This window comes from Poecilia latipinna, unplaced genomic scaffold (assembly GCF_001443285.1).
Source record: "Poecilia latipinna isolate Pla-1442-1.1 unplaced genomic scaffold, P_latipinna-1.0 Scaffold138, whole genome shotgun sequence".
Lineage (NCBI taxonomy): Eukaryota > Metazoa > Chordata > Actinopteri > Cyprinodontiformes > Poeciliidae > Poecilia > Poecilia latipinna.
Genome location: NW_015112754.1, coordinates 224326 through 243141, shown reverse-complemented (window position 1 = coordinate 243141; position 18816 = coordinate 224326). Strand labels below are relative to the sequence as shown.

Below are 18816 nucleotides of genomic sequence, written 5' to 3'. Positions count from 1 at the left end.
ATATATATATATATTTTACATGGGCTATGTCCCGGTCAAACAGGATTAACATTCACTCAAAAATGTAAAATAAATTTGTTTTAACTTGAATAAAAAATCTGAGCAGATGGAAAAAAAATGTAACAAACACAAATTGATTCCAGAAAGTGCCATATATATTTACTCTATGAAAAGTCTGGGAAAAACCTGACAAAAAACACGACAATGGCAGCAATGTCTCAACACAGAGATGTTTTGCTTCCTCCGAGAAGCATTTGTCTTTTCATGTTGTGGTGTGGAATCGCTTCGCCTTCCTTACAGAGAACAGTTGCTCTCAGAGGCATATCACGCTGCCAAACATGTCGAGTTTTTGAGCAGGTTGAATGTGGAGATGGGGTATCGTCTCAGGCGTATAGAGTTAAAGCTACGTGGACCGCTTTACCTTGTTGCGCTGTGGTTCTATAAACAGTTTCAGATTGTGCGTTAAAGTCAGCGGTGCTCTGCAAACTCAGTAAACTCCTCATCAGCAAAATGTGCACTTGGAAACCTCGCAAGTCTGACTTGGTTTGTAACTATTTGACAACGCGGGAAAGGTGCAGGTTGAGCTGTGAGCAACTGTTGTGGTGAATAATGGGATATGTAGTGTGATTGGTGTAAACGCTACAAAGCTATTGGTGAACCATTAATAATCTATTTATGAAATTGTATCGTGGGCCAGATGCTTCTTAGGACCCTTTAGCTTGACATGTCTGCAACAGGACAGAGCAGAGAAGTGCGTAACTGGAAAGTGGAAGGGAAAATATACAGTGTTCAAAACTCATTTTCCACTCACCTCCCCCAAGTCAATACATAAATATAATGTAAAACAGTAGTGTGGCAATAGGTTCCCTTTAAAGCTCTAAAGAGCCTTTATAATCTTTAATATTTTGGTTTTGTCATATTCTTTTGGAAATAGACAGAATCGAAGAGGTTTCATTGTAATATTCATTTGTCTTCAAATTTTGCAAAACAAGAAAGAGAACAAATAATTTATTCTAGAGCTCGTAATGTGCAGACAATACGGTACATTCAAATTTTTGTCTGACTTAAGATCAGTTTTTCTGACATTTTGTGTCACCTACCCTCGGTATCTGTGGCACTGCTGATGACGTTGGCGAGTTTCGTTTTGAGGCTCGTATAAGTGGCGCTGGTCTTGCCGGCGGTTTCGATGCGTCCTGTGCCGAGCGACACGACACACTCCAGCGGCGTGTCGGGCCACAAACACTTAGACTCGTGGATCGCGAGCGCTGTCGGGTTGTTAATCAGCAGACCTCCGTCCTGAGTAGAAACAGAAGAAGTCCTGTGTTTGAGACCGGATATCACAAGACGATCAGAAGGAAAACCCAAATTAATCTAAAAGCATGAACAGATTCTTGAAGTCAAGAGACTTGTTTTTTATTTAATCACTTTTAAAAAAATAATAATAAAAATAAGCATCAATGTACAGCTGAGGAGCTGCTTGCACATCTACAAAAAACAGAGCTAAACTGTTGAGGGTTTTTTTTTTTTTTCATCCCTTCTCCACATTTTCATCTCAGCTAGCTTTGATACCAAGCAGGCGCCTGGGAGAGCTTTTGCTGTGGATCCATACTGTACCCAAGGCACTGGAGGGAGTCACTGTAGAGGCTGTGGGGATTGTTGAATAGGCATGAGGCTGATGGGGCCACAGGGCTGCGAGCTGGCAGCGGGATCAAACACACCGGGGCCAGTCCTCATTAAAGAGGCCCGGCGGGGGGCAGCGGGAGCCGCAGGGGCCCCCTAGTGTCTGGGGACACAGCAAAGGGAAGAGTGCTTGCTCATATGACTGGGTATACGTGGATGTTTGATTCGAAAGAGCATTCTTGCTTTGAGTCGATGTGTATAATTATGTGGGTGTGTCAACATAGGTCGTTTAAAGGTCTAACAAAAACACACATACACATCTGCAGAAAATTTGAGAGAGTATAGAAAGTAGAAAAACATATTTGAACTGCCTGAAAAGACACTTGCATTAGTACAAATATCAGGAAAACAGCACAGACGGCCTGGACGACATTAAGAGCGGATACAGTATCAAATACACATGCAACAGCATGGCAGATGAGGGATGGTCAGCATGTCCCAGACACAAGGGTCTTGGATTATTTGCTACTGTTTGCATGTTAACATTTTCATAATGATTACAGATAATGCATCATAACGATGTCTGCTTTGATTTACCATGGACTTATAGTGTACATTCAATACCCTGCATTAAGCCAATCAATATAAAAAATGAAAATACTTTTAGAGCTCACTCTACTCTTATTGCCACTTCTTGTAAAGACTTATTTAAATACAATATGTTAGTATCAGTGTAGTTTTAATGTTGCAGAGATTTGGCCTTCAAGCTTATAATGATGGAGCATCTGTTTCTACAATTACTGCATTGCAATATTACACTGAGCCAACATTTAAAAAAATCTAATCTTGTAATAGGAAATGATACGCAAAACTTCCCGCTTCCCTTGGGTCTGGACGTGGGCCACAGGGGCCAATTTTTACGCCTTATGATGGGAAAGACAAAAGAGAATGCCGATAAAGCAAATTAGGTGCTGATCTTCAGAAGTTGGGAAAGTGACTAGGTTCAAGTAAATCTTGCCGCTATGCACAATGAGGAGGAAAATTAGTGAGGTCATGTGCCTGCATTTGTTAGTGTGAGATTATGCTGATTATGCCATAAAAATCTATTTATTTTTAAAGACCTAACATATTTACCAGCGATGCAAATAAATACAGAGAACAATGGAACCTGTATTTACTTCAGTCCCTATGTGAGTCAAAATGTGCTTCTCTTTTTCTTCAAATGTAACCTATGGCTTATATTTTGCTTAGTTTCATGATATTCTGGTCTTTGTACAAAGAAAAGACTTTCAAAAATAGACTAAAGGATGAGTACGTTTCTTTTCTGAATTTAAATCATATCCAACATCTTAGAAGTTGATGGGAATCATTCCTTTTAAAACATACTGCGCGAGTCATTTCTGAGTAAACCTACACATTAGCTAATACTTCTAAAGCAAACCAGTGTGACAGATAATTGGTCTAACAGGCCAATAGAGAAAAGTCCCACAAAGAGGGCTTAACTCTGCCACAAAGCACAGCAGAACTGCTGAGGTGGACATTTGTCCAAAGCACATCATTATGCAGCAGCGGCAGCTCGGCTGGCAAAGAAAGACAGAAAGAAATTGGAGGAAAGGGGGAAAACGCTTGGATTGGAAATGCTCCTGATGGAGACTAAAGCGTGACTTACTGCAGCGGGCACCAGGCAAGCCCAGCTGGAAACAAAACAACTAAGCAGTTTTCTTATCGCCAACTCGCGCTGTGTGAGGCTCCATTTTCTGAACTGTGTGTCAATTAAGGCAGCAGCCCGGGTCCAGTTATGGCCTCTCCGTGCTGATGGCCGGAGGGCAGCTTCAGAGGAACAGTGGCTCGTTTCACACCGTGTGCCAAGGCAAGCAACATTACAGCATTCATGGTCGAATGTTGCCTCCATTGCAAAACACCTGCTTGGATAATTCAGAGCATACATTTTCTTTTTTTTTTTCTTTTTTATGACTTATTGATTACACACAGATTCAAATTTTGCATTTTTTTTTTTTTAAACTATAGCATGAAGTAACAAGTCAGCTTTACGGATACCAAACCACCGTGGAAGGTGCAGAAAAATCTGTTTGCTGGATTTGCTGCACTGAATTTAGAAACAATGCATTTTATAACGGCGATCTGCAAAGCTCTCAAACTCCAGCTGCCGGTCAAAGCGGCAACGTGACGCGAGGCAGAGGTTGCTTCCATCTATAAGGATTTGCGAGACCAAAGCTGCTCAAACTGCAATTTGCCATGTGTCACAAGATACAAGTCCTCGGAGGGTTCATCCCCGTCAAACGATGCTCTCTGATGGATGTGTTTCCCCTTTGAGGTTAAACTTCTATCAAAACGAGAGAAATTCTAACTTTGAAATGCAACTTCCTGAAACACCCGGTGCTTTGTTTTGATTGTATATCTCGCTTTTTGTAGGAAGCTGGTAGTTATTTGCTCAAGAGGATCAAAGCAAGCCTGGGATTATCCTGTGGCCTTGTAAATGCAGGAGTGGGGGGGGGGTGCATTTATCGTATAAGGCATCATTTATCATTTTAAATGTCTAATCATGATAAAAACTTTGATTCATCGTTGTCACAATAATTAATGATGTTTTAAACCCCCCAAAACGGTCTGTATGACCGGGAATGTTAGTTTTACTATTTTTTCCCACTGCTTGTTCAATGGACGTATCAATAAATATCAAAACTAAAACTGAACATATATTTTTGTTTTCTTTTTGTCTCTAGTGGAAGGTCTACACTTAAGACAAAAGTGCTGTAATGTTTCATTTATCAACAATTACAGCAGATATAAGATTTCAAAATGTACATGACTGCTATGGCATTTAGACATACAGACAAAGGCAATATTTATAGTCTCTATGCTCCAACAAGCTGTGCACAAACAAAAAGTTTGCTCCACCAAGTCGTCTTCTAAAGCGCCTTGGGGATTCTGACCTGTAAAAGGTGCTATGTAAATAAAGTTTACTAACTTACTAAAACATCATTTGCCAGTGTGATTTTTTTTTCTAGTATCATTATTTCTTTTGAGAGAAGCTAATGGCCGTTGACTGTTGAAATAAGGTTTTAAGATAATTCATGAAACCCAGAAATTTGCATTTTATGACCTTTTCTTGCTGTGACTGTGTGAAAGCTGTAGTTCTTACAATCTCATAAAGAGCCAAAGTGTCTGTGGGAACACAAACACCAGCAAGGCATTAATCCACTAGTTAAATCATTGGCAGATAGTCAGTTTGTGAAAATAATGTTTCATTTTGAGCTCTACGCCTTTTGGAGATCAGTTCACCATCAGCTCAGTTAAATCTGTAGCCCTGCCCCGCCAAGATGTCCACGAGCAACGCCTGAACATCTGCATGATGTCGCATGCGCTCCTGTTAAAAATCTATCAGTTCTCATTAATTTTGGGCAGCTTATCTTCATTGTGCCCGCTTTAAGCTGCCTCAGAGTTGAAGGCCTGAGCTGAATGGGAAAGAGGTGCTATCTTCAGGATCAGAAAAAGTAATTTCATGCCCCAGAGTATGTCAGCTCACATTAACGGGGACAGAAAACTTTATCCTCTCCGCTCAGCTTCTATTTCTCAATATCTTGCTCACTCTAAAGTGTGGGTAAACTCCTGTCTTAGCAGCCAAAGGAGAAAGATGAAGACACCTTTTGTTTAAGCCTTAATGAAGTGAAACTACATTGTGCGTCTGGTGTGGCATTCCTGTCACAGCTCCACTAAAGTGACTGTGGTCATTATACTTCCTCCTCTGGGCTTCTTTGACAGGGACAGGACAGGGCACTGAGCTCTGCCATGATTTACAATGAAGCTCCACAAATGAGAGTCCTTTTTCATAGTTAATTAGGGGATTATTAGAGAAGCATTACATAAGCCTTGGACATCCACTGATATCGTTCACAACCTGACTGTTGTGCACAAAAGGCTCTTTTTCATTTCATTTCACAGTAGATAATTAAGTGTTCAAAATAGTCTCTATTGTACTTTATTGTGCAAGAAATCGTCAATGTCATTACATGTGGCGCAGTAATAAAATTGTTGTTTTAATGTGAGCTGATCCTTTATTTTGACTGTTTTATTTCCAATGAGACTCTGCTTACCCTCAGACCTCAGGAGCCCTGCTAAAATTGAACAAGATGACAAAATGACCACCACAGTCCGGTCTGTAGCTGACTAAAGCAGTGCTGTCCAGATAAGACACAGCTGAGCTGAAGAAGCAACCTGAGTGGGTCCTCTGGAACGCTGGTGGAGGTCTCTAGTGTTTTATAAACTTCTCCTGTTGCTCAAACCTGTTATTAAAATTACTGTTGGGTCATAAAACTAATAAGCAGCAAGATCCATGGCTCAAGTCATGGCTGAAGGTCTTTTTAAATGGACTTTACATGTTCTCCCTTGGGGGTACTCACACTCCCGAAACATGCATGTTCGGTAATTGGTTTCTTAAAATTGACCCTACGGTGTGTGCGTTCATGGATGTCTATGTTGCCCTGTCATAGATGAACAACCCATCAAGGAAGTGCTCCACCTCTCACCCAATGCCCACCGAAGAGGAAAATATGTCTTGAGCCAAATTCAAGCTTTGTAAGACGAATCTGAAATATTCAGAATTACAACATACATCAGAAACTATTTTTCACGGTTCGTTCCACAGGTGGAAATAAAACAGCTAACAGTAGCCTGCTACCTTTCAAATGATGAGCAAATGATCTCAAGGCTTCACCACAGCCCAGAAAAAGTTTAAAGCTTCTAGGATTGCTCTAGGATTGTTCAGAACTATGGACTCGGGGAATTAACAACACTTAGACGAGAACAAAGTCATGACAATCACTACAAACAAAATGTTGCATTCTCCAATAGAGAAGAGTGATTGAGAGCCCAACAAACAGCTTTAAATGAATTATAACTGCAAGTAGCAGAGGAATGTCGGATAAGGTAAGAAAAGCAGGCTTCGCTGTTTACCTGTGAATAAGGTCAGCCGTCAATGTTAGTTCGAAATGTGCTGAGGTCCGTAAGCATTTCTGTCAGAGCTGCTGGTACAAATGTTTTGTGAATTTTATTGTCTGAGGTACTTCTTCTTCTTTTTTGCTCAACTGAAGTGTCTTTGGCTCTACATTATTAGAATGTGATCGTTGGCTGTTGTGTTATTTCGGGGCAAGGAGGGGAAGGAACCTTGTTACGTTAATAATCCATTTGCATCATAGCCCTCTGAGTGGTAACTGAATCATAAGGTCTCTTAAGATTCCCAATCTTGGTGTATTTGTATGTAATCAGAAAGAAAAAAAACTGAGACTTTAGGAAATTCCCCTCGTCAAGTGGAATCCAAACCACAATGAAAGACTCCATTGTGAAAAGCAAAGATGAGAGCAGAATCTGTGAGAGTATCATTCCAATGTGGTGGACAGGTCAAGTGAGAGGTCTTCATGCCATATTATGTAATTATGCCGACCGGTTCTCCATTTGGCCTTTAGCTCCACAGATGCCAAAGGTCATGGTAAGGTTCAAATCATCCTCTCAAGCTCTAAACAGAGGAGGAATCCATGTGTAGATGTTTCGACTTTGCCTCAGGGAGACACAGTAAGTGAGACAGGCTCTTTCCTAGACATTCTCTGAATTCACAAATACCTTCTGATTAAACGATTAATCAGATTTGCCGGCTGTGCTCGTTCAGCTCGAACTGAAAATCTGTGGAGTGATTCAGATTGATTTGGCTCAGTTGCTCCTTTATGTCCTCACTCCATAACAGCATGGAGCTCATGTAATGATTGCCTACTTTACAATATAAATTTAATTCCATGCTCTTCTCATATTGAGCACAGATTTGGATCTCAATAAAACTTCAAATTGAAGATTTAAAGCTGTGGACTACCCTGGAGAATTACATCTGGAGGCGCGGCTGTAATAAAAAAAAAAAAAAAAAAAAATCTGTCTCCTCATTGCTTGATGTACTGTCAGAGTAGAAGATTTGGGAAGATTTGCAAGAGCTATTAAACACCAGAGTGTCTGCATAATCACCCGACCAATCTAATCCACAAACATGTGTCTCAACACGAGCAAAAGCAATCGCATGCATTTACATCCGCTCTTCCACTGTAGCCAGATTTGTAGAGTACAGTTAGCAGTTACATAATTGACCCGAGCCGTAGGCATCTCCTTGTCCACCCTGTCAGTTTATGTGGACAATCACGTCTTGGTAGATTTCAGTTGACGCCACACTTTTGAACCGCGCTCCAGGAGACGTTAAAAGTTCACAATATTGATTCAGAACCAAACCAATTCCCCACCAACTTACCCATAACCTTTCTGTTTGGTCTTCACGATGCTGTTTAATCACTGATGAGCTCCAGCAAACCTCAGAGATCATTAGAAAACTGGTGGATTTGTACCGAGATCAAATCATACACCGGTGAGCACCATTTACCAAAAGAGCTTTCTGAAGGCAATCGTTTGCACTGAATTTTAATTGAAGGTATCTGAATACATGCAGCATGCGTGGCACACCTTTTAGATTATTAGTTGAAATTATTAAAGCCCATGTTTCCATCTTTATATATTCTCGTTTAGCTTTTCTGTGCTGTACATATTGTAGTCTTATTAAACGCGCCACAGAAGCCCGACCCGACCATCAAACAAATAATTTCAGTCCGACTCGGTCCAAGTTTTGGGCCGTAAATCTACCTACTGCTACATTGATCTAACAAATAAAATCCTAATAAAAAACAATGAAGCTTGTAGTTGAAATGCGATGGGATTTAAGGGCTGGAAATATTTTTTTCCAATGCACTGTACATTCACCCCATATATCCCAAAGGTTCATCAGTAATTAACAACATAATCCAAAAGCACTCTGTGTGAAATTTAATCAGATGAAGGTCTGCTTGATAGCATTAAAACCTCCTATAGTTTTTCTGTAAGTCCGTTTGTTTTTTCCCCTTTGGGCACAAACATAAAGAGAAAGTTCTCTGCAGCAGGGCTAAAATGCTTAAGCTCTATCCTCATAGCCAAGCTTTTAAAGATTATTACAGAGGGACAGCTAAGACATAACAGCTTCCAGAAGGATCCCGTGTTACTGTTCCTGAATTTTACATCTCTGCTCTCCTCACTGTTGGGCTGAATGCCTAATTTATTAACAAAAGATTCACACTGAAAGGAGGGAGCGAGAGAGAGAGAGAGGGAGAGAGAGAGCGAGCGAGTGAAAACGGAGCTCCAAAAGGTTGCGATTTCTTCAGCTGGCCTTTTAGAAAAGTTGATTATGTAACACTCTCTTCTTTCAGAAGCCAGATTTAATGTCTTCTTGAGCTAATGTTTAAAATTTGCTCTTCATTAGTGGAAAAAAATGAGAGCGGCGATCTGACCTAGTCCATTTACAGCTGTGTAAAGTCTTTCTGCAGAGCATGGTGGCCTGCTGGGGCTCTCATCAGGTCGCTCTGGGGGGTGTCAGTGGTCACTTGTTTAATGCCTTTTTTTTGCCAAATGCTGGTAAAGATGGGCACAAAACAATCTTCCCCCATTCCTTTCCATCGCCTCACCAGATACCATGGTAACCAGGCGGAACGACTGGGTCCTTCTCGCCATTCCACGCATGCCGTAGCATCCTTTGTGAAGCGCCTGAGGTCTTGTACTTCCGTGTTATTTAGGGCTGCGATAACTGAAAGACTTGATGTGGAACATAGTCATCCTCCTTCCTTTCATCACCTCGTTTTCATCACTCTTTTCTGTCCTTATCCCTACAGAAAGCATCCCTTCTGAGGAAACGGCATCAGAGGGCGAGGCTTTGATAATGCCACAGCTGCTCTGCTTCAAAAGTCTCGCCCCAAGTTACAATTTCTCCAACGTCACTGATCGGAAACTACAGCTGAGGCTCTGTCGGATTTACATATGAGCCTGCAGACTCGCAGAAACGCCACCAAACCGTCGACTCGCTTGAGACGCAGGGCGAGAGATTTCCGACGGTTGGCCGTCTGCGCACGGCATACCGACTCCGGCGCTCGCCCGCACAACGGGGTGATTGTTTGGGGCTTGAATTAGAAGAAAAAGTCTGTGGGTGGTAAAGGGAAAGACTGAGATGACTGTCTCTCTAGGGAATCCTGACATCATACTGAAAGCATGTTGTGTTCGTCAATGGCTTCAAGTAGCCAGTAAATAAAGTCATCCGACTGGATGGCGTTTAAAGCTGGACGGACATGAATATGGATACTAAACTGTGGAAACCATTGATATAACTAAAAAAAATGTGTTTTACTCTGAGAATGTTATTCTCTGACGAGCATTAAATCTAAAATTTAAAGAAGTGGTTTATAGTTTCAAAGCTGTGTGCTGTTAAGAGAAAATGACATAACTATCTTACCTGCAGTAAAACCCTCTCTCTTAGCTTCTTTGCTTTAATGAACAAAAATTGAAATCCCCATTTACTCATCAAAACCAATAACAGCATTAATGAAAAAGCTATTTTACAAATCTCTAAGCCTCCGTAGCTTCTACATCAGTTTAACATTTAGAGTGCCTTACGAAAGTGTCCATGCCTGTTTCTGGTTTTCTTTCGATCAATCAATCAAGCTTATTTGCATAGCATATTTAAGCAACAAGGCAGTTCAAAGTGTTTTATATGAAAAATAAAAAATAATACAAAAAAATACAAAAATACAAAGTCATAAAAGCACTTTGAGGTCAAATTTCTGGTATGGACTACAAGACCTAAACACTTCTATGTGTACATTTTCTGTTAATTGTAAATTTGACTGTACAAAAATTAACCAACAAATAACAAAATGACAGATGAACTGGTTTTGAATCCGTCCCTATTTATTCATCAAAGCATACGTCCCAGACCTGGAGGTGTACCAATCGGACTTGTCCTTGTCAATACCGATTCACAGCCGTCTTATTGGTCTCACCATTAAAATCCAATTTAAAAATTGTTGTTTGATAGAGACAGTGGTTCTGAAACCACCAGACAATTTACCTGCCATAATATGTCAAATCACCAGTTCCTGACCTCTATGTAGATTTTATTCAACCCAATGAAAAGAGCAGTAGTGTACATGCAGTTGATTGATGTCTTTATAGGCTGAAAATGGAGGGAGCTCTTAACGTTGCTGCGTTGACTGAACAGAAAAATAATCTGTTTTTCGGTCCTTGCCCATCAAGTCAGCAATCGCTCACAGCTGTTGCTTGGTGTAGCTCTACCTTAATCTTGATCTGATTTTTCTTTTTTTTTAAAAAAATCATAAAACGCTTAATGAGCAGGCATTTGAAAATGGCAAATGTTTCCGTTTTGAAAAAGTTGGCTAATTTTGATGACTCGATAGTGCGTCACTGAAAAAGCATGAAAACAACCAATGAACTAATTTTACGTGTGGGATATGTTGCACGTGGTCTGAACTACTGACGCCGCCTCAACCTCACTCGGCGTGAGGTTTCTTGGCATCTGTAAACGAACGGAGTTTGTAAAAGCGATTCCACAATTAGACAGTCTGTCTCTTTGTTCCGACAAAGCAAATGCAGCAGGCAAATTGCTGGTGTGTGTGAGCAGGGAGACGCAGCGGTCGGGATAAATTATGCAACTCAAAGTAGAGGAAAACCTGGAAGATGGCGTGCTGGGGAAATCTCCTGCTATAGGTGGGTTTTCATCAACGAGTCTCTTTCATTCTCTCACCCCTGCACTTGCCAATTCACATATACGGAGAAACCCGGCTTCCAATTAGAAGTGTCGAAGCTCGTTATGGCCTTTGATGCAATGATTACATCTATATTGTGAATGACAGTCAGATGAGGAGCTGAAAACTGTGATTTTTGCCTCTGTGTGCTTTTTATTTCTAATTGCAACAACTTAGTAGTACAATTTTGAACACATCAAGGCAGTAGCTTTACTAGTCCTTTCTGGTGTTTTTTTTTTTTTTTTTTTTTTTTTTAAACAAACATCATCCCTGTGTTCTGCCTGAGCTCAGAGTGAAGGAGGAGCGCATATTGATCAGTAAAATGCTAAAGCAGAAAGGTGCTTCGTTAGGTTTCTGTTGGCTAATGCATCCCACTTTGCAGCAGATGATGGATTTAAGTGTTCCTCACAACGACTCTGCTGCTTCACTCTCCAGTAAAAATATAGCTGACTGGAAATAAAGACTGTTGGAAAAAAAAAAATAGAGTTCCTGCTTCCCTCTTACTGTGCAGAGGATTTTTCTCATTAGGCTGCTTGAAATCCTTCCATTTTTTTCATCCTCAGCCATGAATGCTCAAATCATTTTAATTCGGCAGCCCGACAATGAATTCTGTAGTGTGTAGCAGAGGACTGCTGCTGCGTTGTCGCACAGATGAAGAATACTGTATACAGGATGAATTTGAACTGAAGGATTGCTAAAATTGAACCTTCACAGGAGCAAGAAGTGGAAGAAACCAAGAAAAGGTCAGCCGGCAGAGGATGTGGTGCACAGCGTGGAAAGAGACGTCTCTGCCTTAATGCATGCACATTTTTTAACAGCTTCTGTAATTATTTGCTTTTGCATAAAAAGCAGCACGAGTGGTTTTTCAGGACGAAATATGTTGTTTCTAATTACGAGCAGCTAAAACTGTCTGGGAACACTAAATGTATGCACGTCGAGTGAATGTAGAGCCAATTACATGTGAAACCATCTCAAATGTGCAGGTAGTAAAGAACCGAATGTCTATAATCGTAGATTTCCTGTAAGGAACACGACAAATTAATACCCAGGTATTTGCTCTGTGAGCTAATGTGTCTGACCTGGTGGAGATCATTTCCCAGTTTGAACTCCTGGAAGTACCCGGGGGCTGCTGACGTGGCACGGATGGCCTGCCACAGCTGGTACTGGCAGCCCCCCAGGTAGTGGGAGCGCACCCCGGGCAGCAGGTTGTAGTTCCTGAAGACATGCGCCTTCAGAGGAAGCCCCTGGTTCACGATGGTGCTCACAGCTGCCACCTGTAGGTTCAGAAAACAACAACAGAGGTGGTTCTTTGAGTGTGAAGCTAATAAAAAAAAAAAAAGCTAATAAAAAAAAGAAGGCAGGACAAACAGGAGAGAAGAATAAAAGGATCTAAAGCTTACCTTGGGGCAATCGGGATTTCTTGACGTCTCCACAAGGATGTGGGAGCCCACTTTCTCCCTACAGAGGGATAACAGCATGTCAATTCTCTTCAGATTCAGCTTGTTATATTATAGATTTTGTCTGTTTTTTGTCCCCCACACCGAAATGTAAATAGGAAATGTAGTTTTCAAATGATTCATATATGACTTCATATATTAGAGGACAAGAGGTGTTCAAACCAAACCATGTGGAGAAGTGATTGGCTCCCTTGTCAAATCTAAAAACAACAGAATTTAGAAATGTTATGTGACAACACGAAGAATACTAAAAATATATATTATATTTCAATCTCTGATTATCTGTCTTTTAAACTATTCAGAACATGCTCTTGCTTTCTCATTGCTACTCTTAATATTTAAATTATTCTGCATATAGATGAGAAAAAAAAAAACAAAAAAAACTAATGCAGCATTTTCGAAAACGAAGATCAACCATGGTAGTGGTAGCATGATGGTCTGGAGCTCTTTTGCTGATTAAGGACCTGGATGACTACCAGCAAATGATGGAACCGTAAACTCACAAACAACTCCTAAAGGAAAATGTCTGGTCATGAGTTCAATCAGCCTGAGATGAAGCAGGACAACCCAAAACCCAACTGTTAGTTACAGCTAACAGTTGTTTGTGTAAAGTGTGACATAACCAGACACGGGATTAGGGGAAAAATAATTTTCTGCACAGGGTCATCTCACTTTGGATACCCCCCACCAATTAAACCATTACATTATGTAAAGGTTTGAAATGCATGACATAGCGTTCTTACACTTTTCCTTTGAAAATAGTCTTAGTGTGCAGTCTGAAAATGCTTCACAAAGTTGTAGGAGTCAAAGAAGAACTTTAAAAGAACTTTAGAAAGACGGGGGAACTTTTGATCAATTTTTACTTCTTGAGTTCAAAAAATACAAGGTTATTGGTGCATCTAGCCCTTTGTTCAGCACTGCATGTTAAAAGAATTATAATATATACTTTTGACTGGATTATAGACCCACATTTACAGTGACTGATTTAGGAATCATCTCAACATTGTTTTATTTTATTTTATGGCCAATCAATAATAACACAGCTCTTCAGTGTCAATGACTTGCAAAGATAAAAAAAACAAAAAAACAAAAACAAGAATTGTTTGCCATTTTAACTCTAAATAACTAACAATATTTACTCAACGATGAACGACAGCAGTGAAACTGACTTGAGGATGTTCTCCCACGCCTCGCTGTCATAGAAAGCGTGGCTCCAGCCCATTTTCACAGTGCCTAAAATCACGTTCTGCTTGAAAACGTCTGAGCCCAGCCTCCGGTACAGATCATCGCACTCTTTCACAGGGATTTGGATCACGCCCAGCATGAACCCTATGACAGCTCCTGAGGTAAAAACACATAAAACCATTAAAAAAAAAAAAAAAAAAAAAAAAAAAAAAGGACTAGGTTGAAATATGATGCTGGATTGGTATATAATAATAATAATAAAAAGCTTCTGCGTTTAATCCTAAATAAAGAACAACAGCCAAGCTAAATGTTCACTTACACAGTTAAAATTGCACAATGTAACTGTGAGAGAAGCGATTTAGATCTACAAGAATAATGTGGGCAATCAAACTGGGCAGATGTGGTTTAAATGAGCACAGTGTATCTGGCACACAGACCGCATTATTATTTGTCAACATGCATTAAATCTTCAAGTACAATAACTCCTCCAACTGTTGGAGATTAAGGCTGAGAGAACGTTAAAAACACTGCTCAGCTTATAAAATGCTTCTGTTCAATCTGCTGCGTTATGTAGAAGGAGTCTGAAAAAGGCCCACAGCGCCCTCTTGTGGCATTTTCAGTTACTAGAGAGCAGTAAAACTATCCCAGTAGTAGATCAATTTAAAAACGGTTTCAACATTTTACAATTTTAATCTTTCCAGCGATTTTTAATAACATTCTGGAGATTTGCTCACAGAATATAATCCTGTCAAATAATCTGTGTGAACTACAATTCATCAAACGGGATAATGCTGACGCTGGCCTAACATCCAGCTGTGTGGCGTCACGTCACTGCTTTATGTAATGTTTGAACACGTTTAAACATCGAGGTCATTGCTGTCGGGGAAACTGAGGTCTAAGCAAAAGCCGAGCCACAAAATGGGTCACTTAGCGATCTGCACTGACAGTTCAGCCGGTATCCTTCTTAGTGTTGCACTCTGCTTTCATAATCCACCAACATGCTTTCAGTCTGCACGCGGTGAAATAGGGCAGAAGGACAACATACCTGTGCTGACACCACAAATATAGTCAAACAGTTCATGGATGGGTTTGCCGGTCAGGGCTTCCAGCTTCTGTAAGGTCTGAAGGGCAAGAACTCCCCTGAAGGAATAAATGTCAGACACACAAGAGCAGAAGGTCTATTCAAACAGAAAGCACTGACTGGACAGTTGAATATTTAGTGATTCGGGACACTGTTTGATGCATGACACATATTCAGCAGCAAGGAGGAGAAAAAGAGCTAAATCTGTACCGTAAACCTCCTCCGTCTATGGACAGGATTCGTATCCCACGGCCTTTTACAGGTTTATGATAGCCAACCAAGGCGAGAGCTTCTCTGACTGCAGCCCTTAAGCCCGGGTCGTTGGCCTGCTCTAAACGCAGCAGACAAGGAATGACCTTCTCCTGGCAAACATGAAAGGGGAGAAGAAGAGAGAGCAAAAAGATGCTGTTCATCAACTATGGCATTATATGAACAGAAATGGATGGACAAGCTATACAAAGTCAAATATAGAAGAAGGAGCAGGCAGAGGAACAGGACAGCCACATCATGATAACCTCAGATCTGTGTGGTGCTATCACGGAAATATAGACTAAAATGTTGATGCCTTGTTAAATCTACTCCAGGAAGAATTAAGTCACTTCTAAAGGCCAAACAAATACACTAGCAATGAGTACCCAATATGGCAGGCTGTTTTAAGAAAAAAAAAAAAATAATCAGCTTCATATCTCAAATGATGTAACCGGATTTATCATTTGAAATATCCTACAGTTCAGGAAAGTGCGGTGAAGCCAATTTTATGTTAACACAGCCTGCCGTACACCCAAAGATTCCATTTAAATTACAAAGACGGATCACAACATCCATAGACGGTTTCTCATGTTCTCTCAATAACATCCTGAACTAACAACTGATAACATTATTATTACTGTATGCATATCAAATGACAGCAAACTTGTTTTGACACACTGCAGTTCAGCAAAAAGTGAAATTAATCTAAACAAGTGGAACTCTTTACATAGCAGCTGAATAATAAATAACAGAAACATCCAGCATTAAACAGCTGCTCATCCAGCAGCGCAGATAGAGGAGAAAAAAATGATAATATAAGGTAATCAATACAATGTCAGATCAGTTGGGCATTTCTTATTATGTTTCAAGGCTAACATTAAAATAGAGTAAATCTGTGTTTAATAAGAAAAAGCTATGGTGAGTGTTATAATATTCATTTACACTTTAATCACAAAAAGATGAACAGATGAATGTCATATTACACTGTGAGTTCAGTCACTAAGCACTAAAAGCAAACCAGACTAATCTGTGCTAGACAAACATCTGCGAAAGCATCGACAGGCCCCACCAAGGGGGAAAAGAAGACGGACTGTTGATCCCTCACCTTGACTGCTACACCACGGGTCTCTGGAAACTCCAGCAGGTGGTAACTTAAGTCCTCCACCCTGCTGATGTAGACCCTGACGTCTGATGCTCTGTGGAGAGCCTGGACCAGAGCCCGGGTGCGGTTGTCCACACTCACCCTGGCTATGATCTGAGAGGGGGGGGGAGAATAAAAAGTTCGATTTTGTGGTGTGTTATATAGATATCACAACACATGAATTAAAATTGTGGCCTGTAATAAAATTACTTTTTTTTTTTTTTGTATTGTTTACCAAGACGTTTGTCTTTTGTTTTCAGTAGAAAATATTTAAATTAATATATGAAGAATTGTATATGTTTATAGCTTATTAGCTTCACTTTGCTGTAACTGGCCGTTTGGTGTTTTCACTTCTACAGCATGTGTACAGAATGTCTGGGAGGGGTTATTTTTGAAAACAGATTCTCAGAACTGAGAGACGATGTAAGCACACCACCAGCTGACTTACAGAGTGATGGGGGGGTGGAGACCCTGTGTAAACAGCAATAATAGACTCACAACCATCATGCATGGGCATCGTATTCTACTTAACTATAGGTAAATATCCAACCTAACACACACACACAGAATCTCATCCTTGACTCCAAACACACAACAGTTTAACATAAGAACCCTGCTCAAGTAACAGTGCCGTACATAAAATACACAGTTGTTGCTGACCTACCTTCTCCCGTTGGAGCAGAAGTTTCTTAGCTTTCTCCTCTGCAGCACTCTGCTCTCTGCTAACTGGGCTTTCAGTCGGTTTCACCGTCACGGCCTCAGGTTTCTTCTCCTCCATCGCGGTGCTTTTAGACTCTCCCGCTCTGAATTTAGGGACAAGAGGAGCAATGTAGTTCCCAACAAATGCCTGCACAGTGGGAGCGGAATAGGACAAGTACTGTCCCAAACTCTTCTTGGAGGACGAAGGGGTGACCGGAGCGGCGCGGCCGGCTTTATCGGACACAGGTACGAGGTCGGAGGGTTGCTGAGGCTGAGAGGGAGGTGGGTTGTTGTCGACATTGTCGCCTTTCTCGTTCTGAGTCTTTGCTCCGGTGCCAAAGTAAGAGTTGATGTGATGAGACAAGTAACTGTAGGTCTCATCTAGGTTGGCTGAAAATGCGCTGGGATGGAAAAGTCCTTGAGTTTCTTTGGAAGTAGTGGTTTTGTTCCCATTGTTACTCTGAGGTGCAGGAAACTCCTCCTCCTCCTGCTGTTTCTTAGTAGCTTTGACAGTGGGAGCAGCTCGTCTCAGCTTTTTATTACTAACGTCACGCACAGTGACAATCGCAGGGGTGACAGTCACCTGAGCAGAACCAGCGGGAGTAGTGGAAGCAGTGGTCCTCCCATCAAATGCAGCTGCAGAAGTAGAGAGGCCAGCATGTGCAGAAGAACTGGGTGTAGTGGATACAGTGGGAGCAGGAGTGGGGGTGATTGCCTTTTCCTCAGGTTTTGCTGTAGATTCAACACTGGCCAGGAGCTGTGTCTGTTCCTTTGGCTTGAGGCGAGAGATTTTGGACAGAAGCTGTGTGTGCGTCCCACTTACAGCCTTGGAAACTGTGTCCAAAGTACTCCTGACCCGCGACATGTGCTGGCTCAGACCCGCAGACCACCTGGAAGCTGAAGTATTCAAACACAGGGAGCTGGTGTGAAGTCCAAGTCGCTGCCTAACCTGGCTGGCTTTAAAGATCCATGCCTTCCTGCCTCTAGTCTTCAGATGATGGAAGTGCCTCAGGTTGAGGTAGCCAACAGGTTGTTGCACATGGATCCTACAGGAGGAGGTACCAAACAAGAGCAGTAAAGCCGCTGACCTGCGAGAATGAGTCTGACACATAGAAGATGCTCTGTCTATCTTCACCCAGATATTTGGGGCCCATCTATGATTCATATTGTGTCAGAGAAAGAAGACAGACACCTTCCGATGAAATATTAGATCTACACGTACTGTCATTAACCTGCAAATGGACAACAAAGAAGCACAGGTAGGGGGCGGGGGGGAAGCGCAAAACGAAAACAGAAATGAGGCAATAATGACGAAATGGTAAGATGGTGAAACTAGTGTTTGAGAATCTGTCGCTTTTATCGGGAGAAATAGATTAAATCTAACAGCTGAAAGCAACTGCAGATCAGATACTAGCTTAGCGCAACTTGTTAGTTTCATAAAGGCCATTCGAGACATAACAACTCATACCTGTCTTCTTATGCTGTCGTCTCAATGAGGTAAAACATCCCATAATTATTTCATTGTGTCGCCCTCCTTTGTTTAGCTTTAACACAAAAACATAACCACCGTCCGACTACATTAGACGTTATTTAACCAGACAATTTCCAGAATGACGACAGGGTGACCGTCGAAAGAATAACAACGTTCACGTGACGCTCTATCTGCTTCTCTATTGGCTGTATAAAACTTGGCCCATAAAAGGAACTCACTGATTG

General features: G+C 41.2%; 1 protein-coding gene across 1 annotated transcript in view; it reads right to left on the bottom strand.

Annotated features, from left to right (window-relative positions):
* LOC106945306 (calcium-independent phospholipase A2-gamma-like) overlaps window positions 1-18749 on the bottom strand; it is a 26554-nt gene extending 7805 nt beyond the window's left edge. Inside the window, exons 1-9 of the mRNA XM_015028905.1 lie at window positions 18569-18749; window positions 17066-18332; window positions 16366-16515; window positions 15222-15373; window positions 14976-15070; window positions 13915-14086; window positions 12689-12746; window positions 12368-12562; window positions 1101-1296 (exon numbers count right to left, since the gene is read on the bottom strand). Of these exons, the coding sequence (XP_014884391.1) occupies window positions 1101-1296; window positions 12368-12562; window positions 12689-12746; window positions 13915-14086; window positions 14976-15070; window positions 15222-15373; window positions 16366-16515; window positions 17066-18265 (2218 nt within the window). The 5' untranslated portion in view covers window positions 18266-18332; window positions 18569-18749. The remainder of the gene's footprint in view (window positions 1-1100; window positions 1297-12367; window positions 12563-12688; window positions 12747-13914; window positions 14087-14975; window positions 15071-15221; window positions 15374-16365; window positions 16516-17065; window positions 18333-18568) is intronic.
* Window positions 18750-18816: the final 67 nt, after the last annotated feature.